Source organism: Diaphorina citri, unplaced genomic scaffold, assembly GCF_000475195.1.
Source record: "Diaphorina citri unplaced genomic scaffold, Diaci psyllid genome assembly version 1.1 scaffold2241, whole genome shotgun sequence".
NCBI lineage: Eukaryota > Metazoa > Arthropoda > Insecta > Hemiptera > Psyllidae > Diaphorina > Diaphorina citri.
The window spans coordinates 17176-43888 of record NW_007379666.1 but is presented as its reverse complement, the minus strand read 5'-3'; the positions used below and the strand labels follow the sequence as shown (position 1 = coordinate 43888).

At 38.7% G+C, this 26713-nt stretch overlaps 3 protein-coding genes across 5 annotated transcripts in view; all 3 read right to left on the bottom strand.

Annotated features, from left to right (window-relative positions):
- Positions 1-2801: 2801 nt before the first annotated feature.
- LOC103518546 lies at positions 2802-4187 on the bottom strand. 2 transcript variants are annotated; one of them, XM_026830311.1, is made up of 4 exons: positions 3615-4187; positions 3387-3525; positions 3165-3270; positions 2802-3067 (listed from the first exon to the last, which is right to left on the bottom strand). In XM_026830311.1, exons 1-4 carry the CDS (start codon positions 4063-4065, stop codon positions 2882-2884), a joined length of 882 nt encoding a protein of 293 aa, XP_026686112.1. In that variant the 5' UTR covers positions 4066-4187; the 3' UTR covers positions 2802-2881. The 2 variants fall into 2 exon arrangements, with proteins under 2 accessions (XP_026686112.1, XP_026686113.1); XM_026830312.1 differs by lacking the exon at positions 3165-3270 and having other exon boundaries at positions 3281-3525.
- A 5868-nt stretch (positions 4188-10055) lies between these two features.
- LOC113471282 lies at positions 10056-12158 on the bottom strand. Its single transcript, XM_026830313.1, has 4 exons — positions 11957-12158; positions 11158-11391; positions 10283-10676; positions 10056-10066 (listed from the first exon to the last, which is right to left on the bottom strand). The coding sequence occupies exons 2-4, from the start codon at positions 11383-11385 to the stop codon at positions 10056-10058; spliced, it is 633 nt and encodes a 210-aa protein (XP_026686114.1). The 5' UTR covers positions 11386-11391; positions 11957-12158.
- Positions 12159-17065: 4907 nt separating this feature from the next.
- The window catches only part of LOC103518544 (high-affinity choline transporter 1-like), a 26036-nt gene continuing 16388 nt past the window's right edge, over positions 17066-26713 (bottom strand). Inside the window, exon 5 of one of the 2 annotated variants that reach the window (XR_003394044.1) lies at positions 17066-17537. The gene's annotated coding sequence lies outside the window, so the exon portion shown is untranslated. The remainder of the gene's footprint in view (positions 17538-26713) is intronic. The other variant, XR_003394045.1, reaches the window with a different exon arrangement.

Genomic DNA, 26713 nt, shown 5'->3' with positions numbered 1-26713 from the left:
AAAGATTGAAAGTGAACATTTTCCTCTGCTTCTCGCAGACATTAAGGAATATCAACCACCTACTAATAGCTAATAATACTACAGGTTTTACAGATACATTGTGATCTCTGAAATTTTAAACAAATTACAATCAAGTACAAAAGCAACCAGCTCAACCAACCAGCCTCGGAAATCAACCAGCGTTGGAACTATTAAATGAGGCATACCCTCACATTACCAATCACTGGAATGGCACCTCAAATTGTTTAACCCCTCGGACGCCTTCGTGGAATCGAACCCGTGGCCTCCCACAGGAGAGCACTCTGTTGAAACTAAGCCCACATTTTAATTGAGATATCATCATCTCTTTAAATGTGTGTTTTGTGGGGAAAATACTCTCGTACTTCGGCGCCTAATTCCCAAGGCAAACAAAGTTTCCTACATTTCCGCACTCTATCTCGTGGACTTATATCAGTGTGTATTCTCGAAAAGCATCATTTCCCACAAGACACCACTCGTAAGCCTACCTGAACAGCTGTAAGTAGGGAAAATGGAAAGCTTTTGTTCGATAAGGATTCTTGTACGGCCTCAGGCTTTGGACACGTGCTTCTTATTGCCAAGGAAATTCTGAGAAATTCATCTATATTTAGGGGGAATTCTTTTTAGCCTCCAACAGCCTGTTAGCATAACAAATTCTGAGAAATTCACCTATGCATACATTTAGTTAGGGTGAGTTCTTTGAGCCCCTAACAGCCTGTTACCATAACACCCTTGTTAATCCTAACCTAATCAAATGAAACTTAACAGGCCTTCTAGAGCAGTGCTTCTCAAAGTTGTCGCCACCGCGGCACACTTTTCAAGACTCCAATCTTTCCGCGGGACCTAATTTATCATGAGATTGTAGACCTAGCTGTAAGTTTTTGTCGCCCTAATCGTTAGGTAGCGAGAAAAAGAAAAGTGGTTTACATTTTAAAAGATGATAAAGGAGGCAAAGGATTTTATTCGATTAAAACCGGACCTAATCAAATGAAACTTAACAGGCCTTCTAGAGCAGTGCTTCTCAAAGTTGTCGCCACCGCGGCACACTTTTCAAGACTCCAATCTCCAATCTTTCCGCGGGACCCAATTTATCATGAGATTGTAGACCTAGCTGTAAGTTTTTGTCGCCCTAATCGTTAGGTAACGAGAAAAAGAAAGGTGGTTTATATTTTAAAAGATGATAAACGAGGTAAAGGATTTTATTCGATTAAAACCGACACAAAAAAGGCCTCGTCCTGTTCCAAATTTGCCACATGTTTGATTTCTTCCAAGAAGGAGGGTTGAAAATAGGCTGCTTCTCGTAGGCTCTCTTGTATTTTGCTCTCCAAAATACAATTTTCTATTTCTTGAAGACACTTGAGAACGTACAGCTCAATAATATGAGAATATGGTGGAATTCCAGACACCAAATTGTCATTCGCTGTGGAGAAAAACATTAGGGGTTTTCAAAGTTGGTCTCTGTTGACTGGTTTCTTTCTGCTTAATCCTGTCGATTTAGAACTCTAGGTAGGTACTTGGAGTTCTTGGTGTTAAGCTTGGTGCTGCTACACACCTTACGTACCAAAGACTTTACCCCGTACTAATACGACACCAAATTGTCATTCGCTGTGGAGAAAAACATTAGGGGTTTTCAAAGTTGGTCTCTGTTGACTGGTTTCTTTCTGCTTAATCCTGATTTAGAACTCTACTTGGAGTTCTTGGTGTTAAGCTTGGTGCTGGTACACACCTTACGTACAAAAGACTTTACCCCGTACTAATATATACTTACGGAAGCATTCATGTATTTCATGTTACACTAATGCTTCATAACAGGAACCGTCTTTTGCTAATAGCTCCTTTAAGATATATCGTATGTTAATGTAGAAGAAAAAGAAAAATTCCGTCGGTCCTCATTTTTCCTGCTCTATGACTTTGAAACATCACCCAAGTAAGCGCAACTGATCTATTGGAATTGACTGTTTTTTAACTTCTAATTTTGAAGCTTTCTATAATAATGTTTAAAAATTTCTTTAATGGTTCAATAAATATCTGTCTAATGATAATGCAAGCTTAATCTTGAATGATTACTTTTTTTTTTTTTTGAAAGAGAGATGAGAACCAGAATAAAGAAGGAAAATAAATCGTTGAAATAGATACATACAATCAAATCCCACAGATGAATAATTAATTGGAACATCCAATAAGCGACATTTTTCCATTTTCCACAAAAGAATGCGAAATCATGTGGTAAAATAAATTCATGAATTAAATGTACTACGTATATTCACTAATGAAATGCTTATCAGGGAGATAAGTAGATAGTGGTGATTGAAACAAAATAATGAAAGTGTCCATGTTTCAATGAATGCCTATCTATGTGTATGTAAGAACAATTAGAATTGAAAATTTGTCAACCTTTCAAAAGTTAAGGGGTATTAGGTTCCTTCAAGGGACTTTCCAGGACAAACGTAAGCTGCAACATATTCTACTGGCTACATTATCTATTATGTTAATTGACATAGTTTCGGGTACCTACCTATTGTTGTTGTTGTTTTAACGGCTTTATCTTTCGCCGAATGGCAATAGCAGAATAAAGATATCTTTTTGTATCTGCTATACACCGGGATGATGGTCTCTTGCTCTAGCCATGTTAAAGTGGCTGACTCGTCCTGAACCGCAGTCAAGTGCTTGGTCTTTAAAAGCAGAGAGAACCCTTTGAAAACTGTCAGCTAGCTAGGCTGGTTAGGGTTAGCTACCTGCCTGACTCTAATTCTAATTTTATAAATATCTCTCACCCATACGAGTATAAACACATACATTATTTATGTGACATTTCATTTAGTTATTTGTTCTTCATCAAGGACTCTGAATTTAAATATTCAAATCAACTTTTATATCTTATGGCAAAGGCAATATTTGTTTTGGCCCAATTGCACGAGCGTTTCAGCTGTTTCATTCTGATTGGGATTCTCGTGTTTTTCTTTTCAGTCAGAGTTTCATTTGGTTCTGATATCATTTTATAGTTGCTAGATTCAATGGATTTCAACTTGCAAATATTCTCTTCTTCATCCTTCTGTTCGAAGCTCTGCGCTAACTGCGAGGGAAATTGCAACAACGCCACTCCCGCTGTGACTGAAGAGGAGGATCCTTGCTGACTCTTCTTCATCTGACGTGTTCGGAGGAATGATTGACTTGATCTGTATGGAGGACTTGCTTTCAGCATTGTTTTCATCACCATGGTCATCAGGTATGTCTTCATCAAGCAGATCATTACTTCTTCATCTGACGTGTTCGGAGGAATGATTGACTTGATCTGTATGGAGGACTTGCTTTCAGCATTGTTTTCATCACCATGGTCATCTGGTATGTCTTCATCAAGCAGCTCATACGGTTCATCTTCATTTCCAACTGTCATTCTGCTTTGTTCAGCTTCTAGCGTTTCTGCTATTTTGTAATCCACATCAGCATTTGCATATTGTTTGAGAATCTCAACTGAGAATACCGGGTTGATTAGTGTATAGGACTTGCCTTGGTTGTATAGTTCATGTTTAGGCACTTTGCATATTGTTTGAGAATCTCAACTGAGAATACCGGGTTGATTAGTGTATAGGACTTGCCTTGGTTGTATAGTTCATGTTTAGGCACGTCTACATCAGCCATTTCGTCATGTTTAGGCACTTCTACATTAGCCATTTCTTCACGTTTAGGCTCTTCTTTATTAATTTCTACATTGTCCTGTTTAGAGACTACATTGTCCGCATTGGCATACAGTTTGAGTATTTCTATTGGAGTTACTGGATTCATCTCGGTGTAAGATTTACCGTTGTTTTTCAAAGGAATAATCTTGTCTTTACTCAGAACCTTTGTTTGCATAGCATTGGGAAGAGTTCTCTTGGCTCTCTTGTTGAATATACCTACAGGTATTTTCGTTCCTTCGTCCTTCTGTTTAGGAGCTCGAATTCCTTTGGAGAGATGTTTAGACGATAATTTGGAACAAAGTATGGAGCGAACTCTTTTGATAGTCCTATGTCTTTTTGATTTATAATATGAAGCCTTTCTACAATACATGAGGGAAATGCTTGAAATTTAAATGCCGGTCTTTGTGCTTTGCAACATTAATTATTTTAAAATGATGTAGGTTCTGAGTTTTGTGTAGCCTAATTTTATTTGGAAACGTTTGAAAGTGAACATTTTCCTCTGCTTCTCGCAGACATTAAGGAATATCAACCACCTACTAATAGCTAATAATATGTGGTCTTTGTGCTTTGCAACATTAATTATTTTAAAATGATGTAGGTTCTGAGTTTTGTGTAGCCTAATTTTATTTGGAAACGTTTGAAAGATTGAAAGTGAACATTTTCCTCTGCTTCTCGCAGACATTAAGGAATATCAACCACCTACTAATAGCTAATAATATGTGTAGGTAATACATAGGTAATACTACAGGTTCTACAGATACATTGTGATCTCTGAAATTTTAAACAAATTACAATCAAGTACAAAAGCAACCAGCTCAACCAACCAGGCTCGGAAATCAACCAGCGTTGGAAAAAACGGTAATTATGCAGAAGTCACGTCCGTGGAAAAGAAAAGCTCCTTTTTGTATTTAACCTAACCCTACAATAACACCATGGAGGTTCCAATTTCCAAAGAACGTCCGTGAAAGAAACGAGATGAGCTTATAAGGGTAAGTTCAATTGAAGAAGGAGAAGAAGACGACGAATCATCTGGATATCAAAGCCGTTACGGATATAAAGAGAAGTAATTTAAAATTATTGCCAGCCTAGTTAGCTTAGTTGGTAGTGCGTCTGCCTCGTAAGCGCTAGGCCGCGGGTTCGATTCCCGCCCGGGGCGGATTTTATCCTGATGGGATAATGTTCGTTCTCGGAACGGCTGGCTTTCTTCTATCCTGTCTTTCTTTTCTCTTCGATTTCGGGACGATAAGACCCTAGCAGTTACAGTTCCCTCTGTCAAACCTCCTTAAAAAAAAAATAAAATAAAATAAAAAAAATATTACCTACCTATTACCCTCTTGTCAAAAGTGACAAATACTTGGCTCTCAAGTGAATAGGAAAATTAACTGCAGTTATAACAATAGCAATAACATTTTAACTAAAACTCCCCAGATCCCCTGAACTTTGCATTCGATAGGAAGAAAGTTTCACTGCAAATGCTGCACCTCTCCCAACGAATGTGGTAAAATGTTCTAATGAAATAAGTAATGTCTTGTCTGTTGCCAAATAGCAGGGTGTACCTGTTCCAACATAATTCAATTACCTACTAACTTTCACGATCCGTAGCAATAACATTTTAACTAAAACTCCCCAGATCCCCTGAACTTTGCATTCGATAACAAGAAAGTTTCACTGCAAATGCTGCACCTCTCCGAACTAATGTGGTAAAATGTTCTAATGAAATAAGTAATGTCTTGTCTGTTCAGTCTGTTGCCAAATAGCAGGGTGTACCTGTTCCAACATAATTCAATTACCTACTAACTTTCACGATCCAAAGATTTCAATTCAAATGTCTTTAATTTAATTTTCCGAGTCTCGTATCGGATAGACGATAGACTTCTCATTTAGCCAAGGAGTTTTCAATTTCATATTGCCCTACTTTATCTTCGGAGATTGCAGTAGTTTTGCGAATGATGTGGGGATGGGTCGAGTGGATCAGGTACATTTTCATGTCTTGTGACGAAGTGTTTCGCACATCGAAGTGTTTACCCCTTCATGTGAGTTTAATTACAGTTAGTTGTAAAGTAACTTCCCGAGATCAAGAGGCTGTTGATAATAGTGTATGGGAAAACCTTTCACGTAGGAACCTCTAATGGAAACGCCAAGGGATATGAAACCATCTGCAAAAGTTTATACAGATATACCCACACAAGCACAGAACATATTCTCACTCTACCTAGCAATCGTAAATGGGAAATAAAGAATCAGAGAAGTAATGGTCGATCAAACCAAATACATGGAATTCACCTACATAATGGCATATTTTGGAAAAAGACATGTTCTGATTTGTTCATAAGCTATTTTATGTTGACATCAGAGTTCTTCTTAGGTATAGGTAAAGTCCAGAAGTCCTCCTATCAAAATGGGCGAAACCACAGCAAATATTTTCAATTTCATATTGCCCTACTTTATCTTCGGAGATTGCAGTAGTTTTGCGAATGATGTGGGGATGGGTCGAGTGGATCAGGTACACTTTCATGTCTTGTGACGAAGTGTTTCGCACTTCGAAGCGTTTACCCCTTCATGTGAGTTTAATTACAGTTAGTTGTAAAGTAACTTCCCAAGATCAAGAGGCTGTTGATAATAGTGTATGGGAAAACCTTTCACGTAGGAACCTCTAATGGAAACGCCAACGCATATGAAACCATCTGCAAAAGTTTATAGAGATATACCCACACAAACACAGAACATATTCTCACTCTACCTAGCAATCGTAAATGGGAAATACAGAATCAGAGAAGTAATGGTCGATCAAACCAAATACATGGAATTTACCTACATGATGGCATATTTTGGAAAAATACATGTTGTGATTTGTTTAGAAGCTATTTTATGTTGACATCAAAGTTCTTCTTAGGTATAGGTAAAGTCCAGAAGTCCTCCTATCAAAATGGGCGAAACCACAGCAAATAAATAACGTACAAGCAGACTTATCTATGGTGCCTTCAGCTATCAGATCGGGGTTCTACAAAGCAACCCATCACCCGGCTGTTCTGAATAAAATGTAATTATTGAATTTATGTTCTCTTGCTTTCAGTTGAAAGTCTGTTTATTCCAAGATAAATAGGAAGAAAAGAAGATGTACTTTAGGTGGTTTCCATTTTCCATTGAGAACTTTATTGTACTTTCGCCTTTTATTTATTTATGCGATAGTTTCAACAGCATTGTGTTTGGAGGAAGTTTGTAGCTTCTGAGTCCATCAATCTTTTCAATGGGAATAACTTCTACCTCGTTTGAATTTGTCTTTATGTTACGTTTGAATTATTTGAGATGACTTGTCATTTTGAAATGGAACCCTCGACAAATTTGTCTAATGTTTCTTTGACTTTTATAACTTCTTTTGTCTACGCCATTTTCTCTATTATTCCATGTTCTACCTTTGAAATCTCTTGAAAGAAGTTTGAATTTTCTTCAACATACTATGTGGAGGTTCCTCGTATAAATGAAAAAGTTTAAAAAAGTTTCTTGAAAACTTCATCTAGAGGGTGGAATGTACGTATAGATAACATGTAGTTTTATATTACCAACGAATACAGGAACCACAACGTAGACTGCATGTAAGTCTTCTCTTACATTGAAACTATCGAGAAAAGCTAATACCTACTTCAATAAAATCACAAAGTCGTACCTCATCCTGTAATATTGTTTATGGAATGGATCAAATTGAGAATTAGAAATAAAATAAAATTGATGAAAGTAAATGTAAATGCAAATGTAAATGCAGTTTCTTTGTGTTATTATATCACAACTTTGGTGCTCACTGCAGCATTGCACCTAGGATTTTTCCCGATATCTCAATAATCCTAACATCCAATGTTCACCTACCATGCTGGCACCGGCACTCAATAATCCTAACAACCAATGTTTACCTACCATGCTGGCACCGGTCGCTATGCGCATTTACATGTCATAGCTACTTTTTCCTCACGAGGCTGAGTGGGCCCCGCAACATCCAGTCACGGAGTCAATCATTTGCATGATACAAATTTCTTGATCCCGCCGGAAATCGCACCCGGGTCTCCCGCGTGCAAGGCGGGCGCAGTGACCACTACGCCATGGGAGCTGACAAATTGATGAAAGTGATGGAGGTTCCAATTTCCAAAGAACGTCCGTGAAAGAAACGAGATGAGCTTATAAGGGTAAGTTCAATTGAAGAAGGAGAAGAAGACGGCGAATCATCTGCATATCAAAGCCGTTACGGATATAAAGAGAAGTAATTTAAAATTATTACCTACCCTCTTGTCAAAAGTAACAAATACCTACTTGGCTCTCAAGAGAATAGGAAAATAAACTGCAGTTATAACAATAGCAATAACATTTTAACTAAAACTCCCCAGATCCCCTGAACTTTGCATTCGATAACAAGAAAGTTTCACTGCAAATGCTGCACCTCTTCGAACGAATGTGGTAAAATGTTCTAATGAAATAAGTAATGTCTTGTCTGTTGCCAAATAGCAGGGTGTACCTGTTCCAACATAATTCAATTACCGACCAACTTTCACGATCCGAAGATTTCAATTCAAATGTCTTTAATTTAATTTTCCGAGTCTCGTATCGGATAGACTTCTCATTTAGCCAAGGAGTTTTCAATTTCATATTGCCCTACTTTATCTTCGGAGATTGTAGTAGTTTTGCGAATGATGTGCGATGGGTCGAGTGGATCAGGTACATTTTCATGTCTTGTGACGAAGTGTTTCGCACTTCGTTTACCCCTTCATGTGAGTTTAATTACAGTTAGTTGTAAAGTAACTTCCCGAGATCAAGAGGCTGTTGATAATAGTGTATGGGAAAGCCTTTCACGTAGGAACCTCTAGTCTAATGGAAACGCCAAGGGATATGAAACCATCTGCAAAAGTTTATACAGATATACCCACACAAACACAGAACATATTCTCACTCTACCTAGCAATCGTAAATGGGAAATAAAGAATCAGAGAAGTAATGGTCGATCAAACCAAATACATGGAATTCACCTACATAATGGCATATTTTGGAAAAAGACATGTTCTGATTTGTTCATAAGCTATTTTATGTTGACATCAGAGTTCTTCTTAGGTATAGGTAAAGTCCAGAAGTCCTCCTATCAAAATGGGCGAAACCACAGCAAATAAATAACGTACAAGCAGACTTATCTATAGTGCCTTCAGCTATCAGATCGGCGTTCTACAAAGCAACCCATCACCCGGTTGTTCTGAATAAAATGTAATTATTGAATTTATGTTCTCTTGCTTTCAGTTGAAAGTCTGTTTATTCCAAGATAAATAGAAAGAAAAGAAGATGTACCTTGACTTGTTTCCAGGGTTCAAGTAGCAACATGTATCCTCAGTGAGGAAGGTTTCATTTGAAATAATGGTCTGGTCTTTGAAGATGCATGCATACTACGTAGCATCTTGCGACTTGCGACGTGTTACCTCAGTGTGAAAGCCGCCTTATGCTCATTTATTAGGTTACATTTTAACAAGGGTGTTAATAGGGTCTCCACTTGTAACATGCTTTTCTTGTTAACATTCTGTATTGATAGTTTTTTTTCTGACTTTAGCAACAAGATACTCGTACAAGCTTACTTTAGCAACAAACATTATATTCCGGCATTAAATTTGTGCATTGTGTTTGGAGGAAGTTTGTAGCTTCTGAGTCCATCAATCTTTTCAATGGGAATAACTTCTACCTCGTTTGAATTTGTCTTTATATTAGGTACGTTTGAATTATTTGAGATGACTTGTCATTTTGAAATGGAACCCTCGACAAATTTGTCTAATGTTTCTTTGACTTTAGTTTCTTTTGAGTTTGTAAGAAGAAAGTGCTAGTCGTCCTTCCTAAACGAAGGATCTGATTAGTGGACGAGAGTTTCAGAGCAAGTCGCCCACCTCTCTCAACCTAGAGGTGCTGGGTTTGAATCTCCATCGGGACGGAAATTTTCGTAATGGGAATAACTTCTACCTCGTTTGAATTTGTCTTTATGTTACGTTTGAATTATTTGAGATGACTTGTCATTTTGAAATGGAACCCTTGACAAATTTGTCTAATGTTTCTTTGACTTTAGTTTCTTTTGAGTTTGTAAGAAGAAAGTTCTAGTCGTCCTTCCCAAACGAAGGATCTGATTAGTGGACGAGAGTTTCGGAGCAAGTCGCCCACCTCTCTCAACCTAGAGGTGCTGGGTTTGAATCTCCGTCGGGACGGAAATTTTCGCATCAAACTTTTAATTTCCCGGATACCTAGCTGTACCAGCCTTATTATTAGCTGACAGAGCTATTGAGAAACACCCGTCTCTTTGGGACGAACAGCTAGCCAGTTCCTTGTAAGTACCTACTACCAGGCAAAGGATTATGTCTTACCTGTAACTTGAAACACATTGTTCGGTAATATTTTACACGGATGCTCCACTAAGTTGAACTTTTTACAGCGAGAAATGAAATCGATAAAATAGACACCTAGCTGTACCAGCCTTATTATTAGCTGACAGAGCTATTGAGAAACACCCGTCTCTTTGGGACGAACAGCTAGCCAGTTCCTTGTAATTACCTGCTACCAGGCAAAGGATAATGTCTTACCTGTAACTTGAAACACATTGTTCGGTAATATTTTACATGGATGCTCCACTAAGTTGAACTTTTTACAGCGAGAAATGAAATCGATAAAATAGACGCAGGCCAAGTCTAAAATCTTCTGTCTATCGTTGTCCTTGATTTTCAAATACAGCAAACCAAGTAGAGCTGGAATTAGTAAATATTTCATCTCCTCCACTTGATGGTCAAGTTTTCCGTCATTTGCTTCAGGCAGACTGGTATCTTCGTGTTTCTTCTCAGTTGCTTCAGACAAGCTAAATAATTGACTTTGAAGAGATGCTTCTGTGAGTGATCTGGTTTTCAGGTCATGAAAAAGTCCCAATTCTGTCACTCGATGAGTTAAATCTTTCAAGATGGTAATGTTTTTCCGGACGAGATTCTGAAAATAGAACCATTTTTTCCCTGTACGTGTCATTTTCCTTTGTCCCTATTCTGGTTTCATGAAAAAGTCCCAATTCTGTCACTCGATGAGTTAAATCTTTCAAGATGGTAATGTTTTTCCGGACGAGATTCTGAAAATAGAACCATATTTTCCCTGTACGTGTCATTTTCCTTTGTCCCTATTCTGGTTTAATAATTATAATTAATCTTTTTCTTATTCTTCTGTTTCAGGTAAGTGTCATATTTATCATTGGCGTAAATGTCCGCGTTACGATTAACGAGTGCTTGCGTAAGTATAAAAAGGCATTTATCTACATTCTCGTACATGACTCTTCAGTCAATGCTACCTATAATAGATATATTCTCTACAAAAAATGCTCTGATTACTCAATCAAGCAATCAGTAGGCGCTACAGCCCAGGGTGGGCCTCCTCAACGATTCGCCAGAATCGACTCCATCTGACTGACGGCTAATTTTACCTGATACGTGGTAGAGCATAGAATAACCTCCTCATCACAATCCACCAGATCGATTATCTTGATGAAAGCGTCATCAAATAGTTCAGACAGGAGATTCTTAGTAAACTCTATATCTTCTACATCATCTTCTTCTGATTTGGGTACACTTGTAGTGGTGGTATTCTCATGTTGAATACTAGTGGCGGATAACTGAGACATGGTTATCTTGTGTCCGTCCAAAGATGTCATGATGTTCTGCAAGAGACAATTTCCAATGAGGTTTCTTGATTGGGATACCCAAAACTAAGTCAGGGGGAAAACTCTAGATGATTAAGCAAGCACCTTCTGTTTTTAATTTGTCGAAAGAACTATAACTTTACTCTAAAGCTGTGTCCACACAGAGTTGACGAACGTCTATCAATGACTGAAACCGTCCACACTGCTTCGACAACATAGATTCACCTCACTAGATGATTAAGCAAGCACCTTCTGTTTTTAATTTGTCGAAAGAACTATAACTTTACTCTAAAGCTGTGTCCACACAGAGTTGACGACCGTCTATCAATGACTGAAACAGTCCACACTGCCTCGACAACATAGATTCACCTCGTCGATCGACATCGAATGTGATCAATGCATTAGATCACGAACAAAAACATTTTCCAATCAATAAACCTAGTATTTTATATCTGTAAAATCAAATCAAAGGTAAGAAAGTACCTAACATTTTAACTGAAGTCAAGGCAAAACAGATACTTGATTTGTGGTTACTCCACCAGGGGACTAAACTTTTTGGCTTTCACCGCCAACAGAAACTTACCTCCTTGCTTTTTCAAACTTTCTTCAGCAAATATAGCTCCTATTTGTACTTTCAGCAAATTATGACGTTGCATAAAGTTTTCTCGCTTCAGAATATTTTCTGCCGGTGCAATCTCTTTTCCAACGAGACTAGGATGAAATTTTCACTTGTCTGTTGTCTAATTTATGCAAATGTGCGCGCGCTTTCCCTCATAATAGTTGCTTATTTGCTGGCTCATTAAAATGTAAAGTTATCTTGCAACTCGAGGATGCAAACATTGACTGTACCGTGTACCTGCTCGCTTATCTCATTATTTTCACTGTAATCAGTTCTTTGGAACGAGGGAATAATTTTATACAAAAAGAATCTGTGGTCCCCTCGCCTAAGCCAAACAAATTATTTGTTCCAGAAGGTATGGAGTTAAGGACCCAGTTATTTTCTCTGAGCAGTTTTTAAGTACCTAGTTAGGAATACAGATAATGCATAATTGCTCACTATACTGTACTAGAGCACCAAGGACTCGAGCTTTTAGCATATAAAATTAGAAGACACCATATTTGCTTCGACATTCTAAACGCCTTTAATTGCATTCCTGTCTCTCAATCAAGTTTTACGAACACCTTTCCCCCATTCGTTTGTTTTCATTTCAGGGCAAAAACCAAGGTAGAGAGAACCTCCATTCGATAAATTCACAAGTCGCCGGACCTTTTATTATGAAAACCGCAGATACTTGGAAACTTTCGGAGCAAAAAACTCGATCCCTCCATTCCTCGTCCTGAGCTTAGCGACGACATTTCTGCTGGAAATATTTTCCACTGTCGTCCGGCATTGGAAAATGCTGCCGCTCTGTGGAGACATCTCGCACATATTTTATTAGACAAATATTTTCTCCGGCATTCTACAGAATTTAATTAATTCTTTAGAATTGTGTTCTCCTTTTTTTTTCTCTCTCTCTCGTTCGTTTCGTTTCTTATCATCGTGTCTAATTCTTTTCGTTTTCATCTCAGCCCAAGTGGAAGATGACATTAGAGTGCTTTTGGCTTTTCAAACTTCCCTCCAGGCCAGTGTTTATTAGGTGGGTTGGTCTTGTTGTGTCCCTGTTGCTTGCATTACACTCCAGTTAACAAAATGTCCGATTAATTTGAAATCGTTAAGACACAGTGCACCGGGACAGGGCCGTATCCAGGAATTGTCAAGGGCCGAGAGTCCAAACAGTGATGCTCCAAATTGTTGGAGCCTAGTCTACAGTACCTATATATGATAATAATGAACCTCGAGGGCCCCCCCTTTAAATACGGCCCTGCACCGGGATCTTCTTAGCTAAAACCAGGGGAAAGACCAAGATGGGTAAGATGCATCTTCTTCTTTTTCTTCGCCTTTTCCCGTGTACAGACGGGGTCGGCGTTTTTCGTCAGCCTCTCAATCAGCCCTAACTAGGTTGATTGAGAGGCTGACGTTTGGGTTTGGCTACAAATTTTACCAGTGGATGCCCTTCGCACTCAACTCTGCTATTTCTTTAGCAAGGGAAATTCAGGCTGGTATAGTCAAGTCCCCCAGCCAGACAGTATGTGTTAAAGCGCAATGTTGATTCTTTGGGCAAGGCAAAGTATGTAGTTAGCTTAGTTGGTAGTGCGTCTGCCTTGTAAGCACTAGGCCGCGGGTTCGATTCCCGCCCGGGGCGGATTTTATCCTGCTGGTATAATGTTCGTTCTCGGAACGGCTGGCTTTCTCCTCTCCTGTCTTCCTTCTCTCTTCGATTTCGGGACGATAAGACCATAGCAGTTACAGACCCCTCTGTCAAACCTCTTAAAAAAAGTATGTAGAGCGTAGACTGTGCTTGGAGTAACTTGTTACTAGCAACTACTCTCCAATTTTCGAAATAAATCGGTTTGTAGCCGCTCCTTTGGAGTACAGACGCTACAGGGTTGTAGCCGCTCCTCTGGAGTACAGACGCTACTGAGTAACTCTGGGTTAGGGATTCTCCCTGTATACCCTTTCCTGTTGTAGCCGCTCATTCTGAGACAGACGCTACTACAAGAGAGGGGTGTAGCCGCCCATTCTGGGATCAGACGCTACTGGGGATTCTCCCCGAGTGTTCCATTTGTGTCGCCTCTTACGACAGGGAGGAACTAACCCGTGGTCCTTCATATTCTAACGCCGGGAACCACACTTATTATTATTATTACTTTGCATGCAAAATTACAAGGACGGGACTTCTGAATTACTTAGTGAACTATTAGCATGCACTCATTGTTTAAATTTCAAAGTATCTCTGAAAGCAGGAAAGTACACTGTAATGTTACAAAACAAAATGTTGGGTAATCGGTTGACTTCCTAATTAGACAGTCAAAAATCACGCTCAACAGGTGTATCGCACGGGTCACACGGAACTGAAAGGGGACACCCTGTCCTGAGGCAAAATCTTTACACATAGGCCGTTATTCTTCTGAAATTTTACTCGAATCTTCACGAAGTTGGTCGAAAAAAAACGACTTCCGATTTTCTCCCCCCAAAACTGATTGGTGCATTGAAACAAGGAGATCACAGAGACCCCAACTAAAAAATAAAAAAAAATCGAAAATTTTCACATAGGCCGTTCTTCTTGGGAACGATTCTACTTGAAGTCAGACCTGGTGAATGAGTGAGCAGTTGAGCATTTTTTAAAATGTGGTCCCTTTTATGCTCATTTATTAGGTTACATTTTAACCAGGGTGTTAATAGGGTCTCCACTTGTAACATGCTTTTCTTGTAACATTTTGTATTGATAGTTTTTTTTTCTTACTTTAGCAACAAGATACTCGTACAAGCTTACTTTAGCAACGAATATTATATTCCGGCATTAAATTTGCCTACACGTCAGGACTTTAGGAGTCAAAAAGGCAACAAGGCTAACCACATGGCAACACTGGGATTTTATTTTGTGCTCGTGGAGAAAACGAATAGACGTCTCAAATCCTACTTTTCAATCCTAAGCCTTCCTCTGTCACTTTTGTCACCACATTATTTTGAAATTCGGTACCAATAGGTATCTCAAAAGTAAGGTAGGTTAGATACCTAGATAGGTAGGTAGTTATATGAATGTATATCTCAGCAAAATACCTATGATGTTTAGGCCCGTCTTTCTCTCTTCAGGCATATTTATCTGCTGGTCCTCAAAAGCTCGCATACTTACTTTGTAGTTTGTACCTAATACAAATAGTACCTAACAACTTTCGTGGCCAAGAGAGAATCAATCTGGTCTTGCACACCAGATGTCCCGGGTTCGGTTCCAGGCGGGGTCGAAGTTTTTCGGCTCTGCGTTTGGAGTTCGGGGTGTAGGTACCTACTCAGCCTTTTGATTACTAATGAGTTAGCTACTTTAATCGAATAGCGATCAATGGCTACATTACCAGATTCCCCTCTCTTTCTTTCTTCCTTTCTTCATCTCTCTATATCTCATTCCTGGGTTCGGTTCCAGGCGGGGTCGAAGTTTTTCGGCTCTGCGTTTGGAGTTCGGGGTGTAGGTACCTACTCAGCCTTTTGATTACCTACTAATGAGCTACTTTAATCGAATACCGATCAGTGGCTACATTACCAGATTCCCCTCTCTTTCTTTCTTCCTTTCTCCATCTCTCTATCTCATTCTCTCTCTCCCTCTGTTTCTCTCTCTCTCTCTCTCTCTCTCTCTCTCTTTTCATCTCTATCACCCCTCCTTGTCACTCATGTTTTTCCTTTGAAATCATCGTTACCTGTGAACCTTTTTCCCCCGAAACTAATGACTGTGTGAAGCTATTATGACCTTTGAAAGAGCCACACATGGCTTCAAATTACTACCATTTTTCTAGACTGTCTAATTACTACAAGTGAAACCTCTTGCTTCCCCATTAGTTTAATTGTGGCATTCATGTAAAGATGTAACACCAGATGTAAAGAGGCAACAAATATAAAGATGTAACAACAGTTAGCTGTTGTCACATCTTTATATTTGTTACAAAAGCCGAAACTAATGACTGTGTGAAGCTATTATGACCTTTGAAAGAGCCACACATGGCTTCAAATTACTACCATTTTTCTAGACTGTCTAAGTACTCCAAGTGAAACCTCTTGCTTCCCCATTAGTTTAATTGTGGCATTCATAACAACAGTTAGCTGTTGTCACATCTTTATATTTGTTACAAAAGTCTTCATTACGTCAAGTGAAGAGGTACTTGTGCGTGTGTGTTACAGAATAAAAACTTATTAAACATCAAAGTGCTTCTCTGAGGGGGTTAATGACGAGTTAAGGAGCGACCGGAGGAGGTTTATAGAGGTTACATCTAGAAAACGGGGGCCGCGAGAGGGGTTCATTTTGGATAAATGTTCAAGTTAAATCTGGTGCTGGGTATGATGATGTCATTTCATCATTGTGTAGTGGTGTAGTCCTTCCGTTGATGTAAATTTTCGTTGTAACGAGATGATATGAGATGTCAGGTTCAGCGTTCAGGGCTTGTGGAACTTTGGTATTGGTAAAGGTAGGGCCATCGGCTTTAATAAACGCCCTTGGTCACTGCGACCTGGTTAGATCTTTTGTGACACTCTTTTGTGGAACTTCAAACTTGGTCTACATTCCTTTGAAAACTTCACACTATGCTATGCACACTGCACAAATACAAAGTTGTAAAGTTGCTTCAGGAATGCAGCCTTGACACGTATAAATACGAAACTGGGGAGGGAATAATCGATTTGTTTGATGGGTTTATTGTTTTATTCCTCAAATTAATGCCCGATCTTACTTACCACAGAGAGTTTCCAGTTAATCCAGAGTTCAAGCAATACTGGCCTGTGTAATTCAAATGGGTGACGTCAAAGAAACCCCTTGACACTGTGTTAACTCTTAGTGGTAAGATATCTGCCATAGATCTGCCTGACTGACTGTGAAACACTAAATAAGGATGCCTCTCTCAATATAGGGTATATTTTGTTTTATAATCCAAGATTTCCAAGTAATTTCAAACTTTTGAATCCCAATCCACGGAAAAGCGTGGGCGCGGTGTGCTCACTCATCATATAACAGTCAGAAACTCGAACAAAAATCCCCCCAAAAAAATCCCACGCCCTCTTATATTTTCCCATTTCTTGGAAAAACTTTTGGAAACAAATCTTTACTCAATATAGGGTATATTTTGTTTTATAATCCAAGATTTCCAAGTAATTTCAAACTTTTGAATCCCAATCCACGGAAAAGCGTGGGCGGTGTGCTCACTCATCATAACAGTCAGAAACTCGAACAAAAATCCCCCAAAAAATCCCACGCCCTCTTATATTTTCCCATGTCTTGGAAAAACTTTTAGAAACAAATCTTTATTAAAAGTTTTGCAGGTGTCAAATCTCTGAGCTTGATTCGATAGCTGAACTTTCGATCACTGTGGTTAAGCAACGCTGTGCGGGGTTGGTATCAGGACTTTTGGTCGTTTAAAACACCACGTTCCATTGACTATTGAGGTGTTGAATAGTCCGGAGTTCAAATACACTGAGAAAACTGAGGACTCTGTTGAAATTTTAGGCGATCCACATAAATGGCTTTATCAGGCTTTATCTCAAGTGACAAAAAGAAAAAAAAAAAATAATAATAATGAACCAGGTACTTGACAGTTTGATGTACCGAAACTAATGACTGTGTGAAGCTATTATGACCTTTGAAAGAGCCACACATGGCTTCAAATTACTACCATTTTTCTAGACTAAGTACTCCAAGTGAAACCTCTTGCTTCCCCATTAGTTTAATTGTGGCATTCATAACAACAGTTAGCTGTTGTCTCATGTTTATATTTGTTACAAAAGTGTTACAAAAGTCTTTATTACGTCAAGTGTAAGAGGTACTTGTGCGTGTGTGTTACAGAATAAAAACTTATTGATAAAGTGCTTCTCTGAGGGGGTTAATGACGAGTTAAGAAGTGACCGGAGGAGGTTTATAGAGGTTACATCTAGAAAACGGGGGCCGCGAGAGGGGTTCATTTTGGATAAATGTTCAAGTTAAATCCGGTGCTGGGTATGATGATGTCATTTCATCATTGTGTAGTGGTGTAGTCCTTCCGTTGATGTTAATTTTCGTTGTAACGAGATGATATGAGATGTCAGGTTCAGCGTCAATCGGTTGTGACAAACCTCTTTCGATACAATTTACTCTTGTGGGTGAAGCTTAACATAATCAGATCAAACCTCACATAACTCCACCAAGGTAACACCACACCAGTAACACGTCTGGCATTGGGATTATTAAAATTTTCAAATTACATGATAATATAAATAGTTATGTGGTCACACCAGTTATTCAGGGTCCGGGGTGCAATGCTAGGCGTCACATGTTACCACCGCGTCCGCAAACTATAGAGGTGATTTTGACAGGGTGGCCTCAAAAGTTCCCTCTTGTTGTTACAATAGGCGAGACCTAGCAAACAATCATTACTTTTGTAAAGAAGTTAGAAGAGAATAGGATAGCACGTTGAGTGTACTAGTTCCCACAATGAATCACTGAAGTTAAGCAACGTTGAGTGAAGTTGGTATACGGATCGGTGACCATCTGGCTGGGCGATGAAGTACAGGTGGCTTTTACCGGCCCCACTTAGACTAGTTAATTTTAGGCGGGTAGATTGTCTCCTTGGCAGTTTTTCATTTGGTCATCCTGGACATTGTGACGAATAATATTGCATACATCCTGTATATTAGACGAGCAGTTTATTATTTCATGTTGGGGGGTATCATAATTACTTTTGCTATTTTGTTACACTTTTCCAATTTGCCCGCGCGTTTTCATTTCCCCCGGGGCTCGAATTAAAATCATATGTAGAGGCACTGATTTCCATACAGCCCATTCAGCCCAATATGTATAATACCGAGATATTTAGACAGATATAGTACAGCATTATGCAGAAAGGAACCAACTAACGAAAATCCGCTTTCGAAAAAAGTCAAAAATCGATATCGGTAGATACCTATCAAATTAAATATTAAAACATATTTACAAACAGGAAAACTACATTCATCGTCACGTAAAAACTTAGAAGTCACTTTGTTGGTTCAATGAACTATGTAGCTAAAAATCGGGCGTGTAAAAAGAAAAAAAAAAGTATAGGTACCTAAATGTATTCCTAAGATACCACTCTGAACTCGGTGCGGGAGTGATTTATTTCAAAATTAAATTTCAAAATAATAAAAAACTTTTACAGCGGTAGAAATGCAAAATTATGTTTGAAATTTGAAAAAATAAAATATTCTTCCATAACGAAGCCACTGTTCGGTGTGAATATTAAAAGCAACGCACCTGGAATTTTTTACTTTTTTATATCGAAAAAGTCAGAAAGTCAAATGAAAACAGATTTCAATAATACCAATAAAATATAGGGAAAAAAAAAAAAAAAAAAAAAAAAAAAAAGTATAGGTACCTAAATGTATTCCTAAGATAGTATGTAGCTAAAAATCGGGCGTGTAAAAAAAAAAAGTATAGGTACCTACCTAAATGTATTCCTAAGATACCACTCTGAACTCGGTGCGGGGGTGATTTATTCCAAAATTTCAAAATACCTAATAAAAAACTTTTACATCGGTAGAAATGCAAAATTATGTTTGACATTTGAAAAAATAAAATATTCTTCCATAACGAAGCCACTGTTCGGTGTGAATATTAAAAGCAACGCACCTGGAATTTTTTACTTTTTCCTATCGAAAAAGTCAGAAAGTCAAATAAAAACAGATTTCAATAATACCAATGAAATATAGGGAGGGTGTACCTCAATATAGGGTATATTTTGTTTTATAATCCAAGATTTCCAAGTAATTTCAAACTTTTGAATCCCAATCCACGGAAAAGCGTGGGCGCGGTGTGCTCACTCATCATATAACAGTCAGAAACTCGAACAAAAATCCCCCCAAAAAAATCCCACGCCCTCTTATATTTTCCCATTTCTTGGAAAAACTTTTGGAAACAAATCTTTATTAAAAGTTTTGCAGGTGTCAAATCTCTGAGGTTGATTCGATAGCTCAACTTTCGATCACTGTGGTTAAGCAACGCTCTGCGGGGTTGGTATCAGGACTTTTGGTCGTTTAAGACACCACTATTGAGGTGCTGAATAGTCCGAAGTTCAAATATACTGGGAAAACTGAGGACTTTGTTTGAAATTTCAGGCGATCCACATAAATGGCTTTATCAGGCTTTATCTCAAGTGACAAAAAGAAAATAAAAAAGAAGAAAAAATAAATAATAATGAACCAGGTACTTGACAGTTCACTCAGATGGTATGGACAATGGTGCCGCAGGGCCGCGGACAATCAATGTGGGACGCAATTTGTGCGGCTAATATCTAGCTAAAACCCATGTTGTTGGTCCCCTCCAAAGTCCTGGAAACAAGAGCAGAACAAGATGGATTTCGTAAAAACTCGTTAGATATTATATACAGAAAGGTTTCGGGGTAGTAATGGCTAAAGACCCTTGGCTGAATCTGCATTGAATACCAGGTGGTGTAGACACACAAAGAGCAGAGAGAAGTCCACTATATAAGGACGTTTGTAGAGATTTGTTAAGCTTGCTGACTCTAGAGTTTGCTTAATTTTTAAGCCTTCCTCTGTCACTTTTGTCACCACATTATTTTGAAATTCGGTACCAATAGGTATCTCAAAAGTAAGGTAGGTTAGATACCTAGGTATGAATGTATATCTCAGCAGTATACCTATGATGGTTAGGCCCGTCTTTCTGTCTTCAGGCATATTTATGTCTTGAGCGATTAAAGGTAGCATTACCTTTTAAATAAGGACATTCCAACCTACAACAATGTCACTAATACTTGACTAACAAAAGGTAAGAAGTACGAGTAGATCTTTTTAATTGTTTGGATTGTCTTGTAATCTCCAGAGAGCATTAAAAAAAGAATGTTGCACATTTTGTGCCAGATGAGGTGCATTGTAAATTTGTAGAAAATTACATATACATAAAAAAAAACCTATCCACGTCACAAACACCTTCGGATTTTGCACCGTAGACACTAATGACTAAGCAGATATAGGACTGTTTAATTAACTTCAAGTATAACTGTGATTGTGACACTGTCCTTATTACTTGCCGTATATTAAATTGTATAAATTATTCCTAGGATAGGGCTGACTTGTTTATTTTACTTCTAAATGTCAACAACGCGACTGTATTTTAAGCCCAATTACCTACCTCCAGCTAAGACCATACAGGGTGAGTGTTGAGTCCTGTTCAAACAAAGCTGGGTAAGCTTGAATATTCAATCTAAAGGCTCACGAACGTCAAGAGTTCGAAGCCATATGCGAAATATACAGAGAGCATCAAAAACAATGCGACTTATTAAAATGCGACCGCAGCAAAACACCCTTGTTTTGCTGCGGCTGATTCAAATATACCTACCCCTCTTTTCCCGCAACAAACCTCTAGGGAGAGTTCCTGGGACTGATTTAGAAATACCTACGCCTCTCTTTTAAATGAGTTCAGCTGGCCCGAAAATGTCGAAAATTTGTGTTTTTAGCAGCCTAAAGTTTGTGATTAGGCTTAGGACCAGTTTAACTCTTTCTATTGGTCTTTCTCTGTAATTGCTGTCTGATTCATGCATCATGCTTTTCTATAACTTTTGTTGTGGGATTGAGGACTTACTGACATTTCTTATTACCTACTAGAACTACTATCGTAGTTTTGGGTTTGTTCTCGCGATATCAGGGGCGTCACTATGGAGGGGCATCTGTAAAAAATGTATCACAACTTTATAAAACCATTTCCTCATTCGATCCCAAATTTTTGATTTAGGATATCGACAGGGCCGGATTTACCACTAGGCAACCAGTCCCAGGAAGATTGTCATGGTATTTATGACGCACCCTGTATTACACTGTACCTACTCTGATAAAATTATAATTTTGTAGATTCATTTAGGCCTACTGATCATAACTCTAGCTCTTGAATAACTGAGAACGTCAGTGGTGTAGTGGTAGCTCAGTGGACTTCGGATATGAAGTTTAGTGGTTCGAGTTTTAGTCGTAACATTTATCGTAGTGTGTTGATCTGGGAACGAGATTTGTAAACTTACTAAAAATTCATTAAAAACGCTGCACTCCTGCAAATGTGAGTGAACTCTCAGATTTGCACGAATCTTATTTAAAACAGCGTATCACGTGACGTGAGCACACGTAATTTGAGGGCAACGTTGTAGCTATTATTAACGAAATATTATGGGAGAACTTTGAACCACATCTCTTTGAATACCGATGAGTTCACGTGACGTGATAGTAGTGTGTTCCTACCTTTAGTGTAAATGCTAGAGTGCACAGTGTATCAAAAATGTAGTAATCACGTGACGTGAGCACACGTAATTTGAGGGCAACGTTGTAGCTATTATTAACGAAATATTATGGGAGAACTTTGAACCACATCTCTCTGAACCCTGATGAGTTCACGTGACGTGATAGTAGTGTGTTCCTACCTACCTTTAGTGTAAATGCTAGAGTGTCTAGTGCATCAAAAATGTAGTGTAAAAATTCTGACTTTAAAACTTACTTCTTTGTTTTCACATCAGGGAAAGCGTTCAGTACATCCCATCGTTCTGTCGACAGCAGTTTCTTCTCGAAGACAATAGCCGCCAGTTTGCTGATGAGTAGATGACTCGCTGCTGATAGCAACATGGCCATGGTTTTGAATCTCAACGTCATGATGTAAGCGTCACCGCAACAATTTCCTCAGGAGGGTTGAAAATGAGTTAAATGAAAAATGATTATGATGTTTGATACGTATATCTTTGTTAAATAAATAAATTTATGAGTATCTACTTAAATACCTAAAAACTTCATTTGAAATTACCTACCATTTTTCTATAGATAATAGATTTTAAAGTTTAGACTATGGCACTATGGGGAGCAAGGAGCAAGTTCCCTAAACAATGGACTCAGAAAATATGTAAAGAGTTCCTGGGACTGATTTAGAAATACCTACGCCTCTCTTTTAAATGAGTTCAGCTGGCCCGAAAATGTCGAAAATTTGTGTTTTTAGAAGCCTAAAGTTTGTGATTAGGCTTAGGACCAGCTTAACTCTTTCTATTGGTGTTTCTCTGTAATTGCTGTCTTCTCTTAGATTCATGCATCATGCTTTTCTATAACTTTTGTTGTGGGATTGAGGACTTACTGACATTTCTTATTACCTACTAGAACTACTATCGTAGTTTTGGGTTTGTTCTCGCGATATCAGGGGCGTCACTATGGAGGGGCATCTGTAAAAAATGTATCACAACTTTATAAAACCATTTTCTCATTCGATCCCAAATTTTTGATTTAGAATATCGACAGGGCCGGATTTACCACTAGGCAACCAGTCCCAGGAAGATCGTCATGGTATTTATGACGCACCCTGTATTACACTGTACCTACTCTGATAAAATTATAATTTTGTAGATTCATTTAGGCCTACTGATGATAACTCTAGCTCTTGAATAACTTGAGTTATTTTCAAAGCTGCTGAGAACGTCAGTGGTGTAGTGGTAGCTCAGTGTGGACTTCGGTTATGAAGTTTAGTGGTTCGAGTTTTAGTCGTAACATTTATCGTACCCACTACTAATACGATGGAGTAGAATGTGAGTATGCCGGCGATACCATACACGTCAATCATCCTGGAACCTGTCTGGAACAAATAAATACATAGGTCAGCCTAGTTTAAGCTTGGAGAATGGTCTGGCTGGGGGACTTTGATGAACAGCGAGGATACCAGCCTGAAATTTCCCTTGCTAAAGAATTATTTCTTTGCCTAAAGAAAGAAAAAAAAGTCAACCCAAAAGCGATCACCCTATAGGGCTGATTGAGGGCTGGCGAAAAACGCCGACCCATCTAAACACGGGAAAAGGCAAAGAAGTAAGCTTGGAGAAGCGTTAGGTTGCGCGTTCGATTCCCACCCCGGGGTGAACTTTATCTCAAACAGAAGAGGTTCGTTGGCTTTCTCCTATCCTGTCCTCTTCTCTCTCTCTCTCTCTCTCTCTCTCTCTCTCCGCTTTAGGGGGCGGTAAGACCCTAGTAGTTACAGCAAATCTCTTAGAACAAATCAAATTGATCAGACATGTAAATTTGTAGCAGTAAGCAACAAAGAGGAAGATATTAGGTAGATCTTTCAGGATGTTTACATAAATGAGTCAGTCATACTTAATCTGCGACTCACCAAGCGCTTCTGTGTGGCCCTTGGCTGCCCTTGGCAGCTAAAACGTTTTGTCACGGGAGTTGGTACTAAATGCTAGCACTAGTGGTTCTGTGAACTGTAGACCTCACTCAGATCTTTTGCCTAAGCTGAGACTTCAACTATAACGTCCTTTCATATCGACAATAAAATTGTTGTTTAACTTGGTACCTATTTGAATTTTGGACAAATTTAGGATTTAGAAAAATGTCCTAAAACATAGAACTCACTATCGTTCGGTCTAATATGGCCAAACATGTTCGCCTCGGCATCAAAGTGGCATAGACTGGCAAGTGGCATAGTTTACCTTTCGGTAGGCACTTGACTGATAGATATCTGATACTCTGTTAATCTATTTATTGTATCTAGGATTGCGACGTTGCCAAAATTACAACAGAGTTAATGTACCCCTACAGCCTACAGCCCTTGTTTGAAAATTTTCCAAGAGTGTTATCTCATTTTTATATATTATGAAGAAGAAAAGAAGATAAATTTACTTTAATGTTCAAAATGCTGATTTCATGTTAATTTGAACCTTTTTTTATGAATAGTTAGGTATAACCTATCTATATAATTATAAAACAGTAAACCCTGACTCATTCATTCATAATCAACGCACAGAAGAAACGGCTGGACCGATTTTGATGAAACTTCGAGAATAGCTTCCTTTTGATTTGAATAGGCCCACTTAGAACGGATTTTCCGAAACTCGCAGTGGTTTCCAAACTATGACCAGAAAACTACTAAAAATCGACCCATGGCCAAAACGGGCGTGTCAATTTACATGAAGTTTGTAAGTAAGATAGTTGTCTTGCCTTTTAGTAAGTAAAAGGTATCCAAAGAACGGATTTTTCAAAACTCGCAGTGGTGCCCGTGACATATCAGATCGGTGTAGTTTTAGGTGCTGAATAACGTGGAAACATTCGTTTTTCGTAATAAAGAGTCCAAATAAATATACATCCCTTTCCTTCCTATAGGATAAGGAAAGTAAAAACTGACCTTTGGACAATCATACTCATATCCCAAAATGAAAAACTGAACGGGACGCCGGGACACCCCCTGAAATTCGGGACTGTCCCGGCCAATTCGGGATGTTTGGCAAGCCTACTCATAACTCATATTCCCTCTGCATCGTTCGTTAAGTGCCTATAAATATAGTAAGAGACGTAAGAGTAGGAATAGTAAGTTACTTTGCAACCCTGACTCCGTTGAGCAGATTACCTACACCTAGGTATATCTATCTAACATATATAGAAACAGGATGTGGGATGTGGAGAAAGAGGTGAGTCTAGATGGGGAATAAGAAGTATGGATAGGGAATAAGAAGTATGGATGTGGAATAAGAAGTATGGATAGGGAATAAGAAGTATGGATGTGGAATAAGGGGTCACGATGAGGTAGGAGAAGAGACGGTAACTTACTTTCTTCGACATAAAACATTCATAATAAAATTCCACAATATTTTTTCTCCATTCCCTATCTCGCGATTATGAAGTCTCGCACTACTTCTTCTTCTCCTCCTCTTTCTCCTCCTCCTCTTCTTCTTCTTCTTCTCCTCCTCCTTCTCCTTCTCCTTCTCCTCCTCCTTCTCCTCCTCCTCCTCCTTCTTCTTTTTCTTTTTCCCTTCTGATGCTGATTTTCTTCTTCCTCCTCCTCCTTCTCCTCCTCCTCCTTCTTCTTCTTCCCTTCTGTTGCTGATTTTCTTCTTCCTCCTCCTCCTCTTCCTTCTTTTTTCCTTCTGCTCATCAGTCTTCATCCTTTCCGTCTTTTTCTCCTTCTTCTCTTTCTCCTTCTTCTCTTTCCCTTCCTATTTCTGGTTCCGTTCCTGGTTCCTGCTCCTCTTCCTCCCTCTCTTCTTTTTACTTCTGCCTTTATCTTCACTCTCCCCTCTCCACCATCTTTTTTCCTCATCCTTCTCCTCCTCATTCCCTTGTCTGTCCTCTTATTCCTCTTCCTTCTTCTTCTCCTCTCCTTCTTGATCCTCTTTTTTTTCGTTTAAACTTTCTGTTTTTCTTCGCGAGGGATAATTTATTTTCCATCCATAATTTTCATTTTTCCCTCGCTTCTTCATTTCTCCCTCCTATCGTACGTTGTTTCATCGCTCAATTTTCACATTAATGTCTACTTTTTTTCAGGAAAACCTGATTGTGCTGCGTTTCTTTTTCCCTTCTTCTTTTTTACGTCTGGAAAAGTGGGGCCGACAGATTGAAAATTTTCTCCGGAGTTCACGTTCTCTTTGTGAAAAATTTTCACCCCGAAGTGTCACACCTGAGACAAAAAGTTAAGATTTTTACTTTCTATTACTACAGTATAGCGGAGCTATACTAGTAATGAAAGTATTGCAATCGGTCCAAATTTTTTTTGATATTAATTTGCAGAGAAGCTGAAGCTGATGTGGGTAGTTCTTTTTCTACAAAATAAGTGTTCATCAAAGACAAAATAAAAGAGTGACTTGCTCCTAGATATCTATGTTATAGGTAGGTAGAGATACCTATTATAACTACCTAGAACAGAGGTTCTCAAACTGGGGGGCGTGGAGACAAATCAGGGGGGGGGGGGGCGGGGCTTTTTCTATAAAAAAATCAAATTAACACACAAATTAT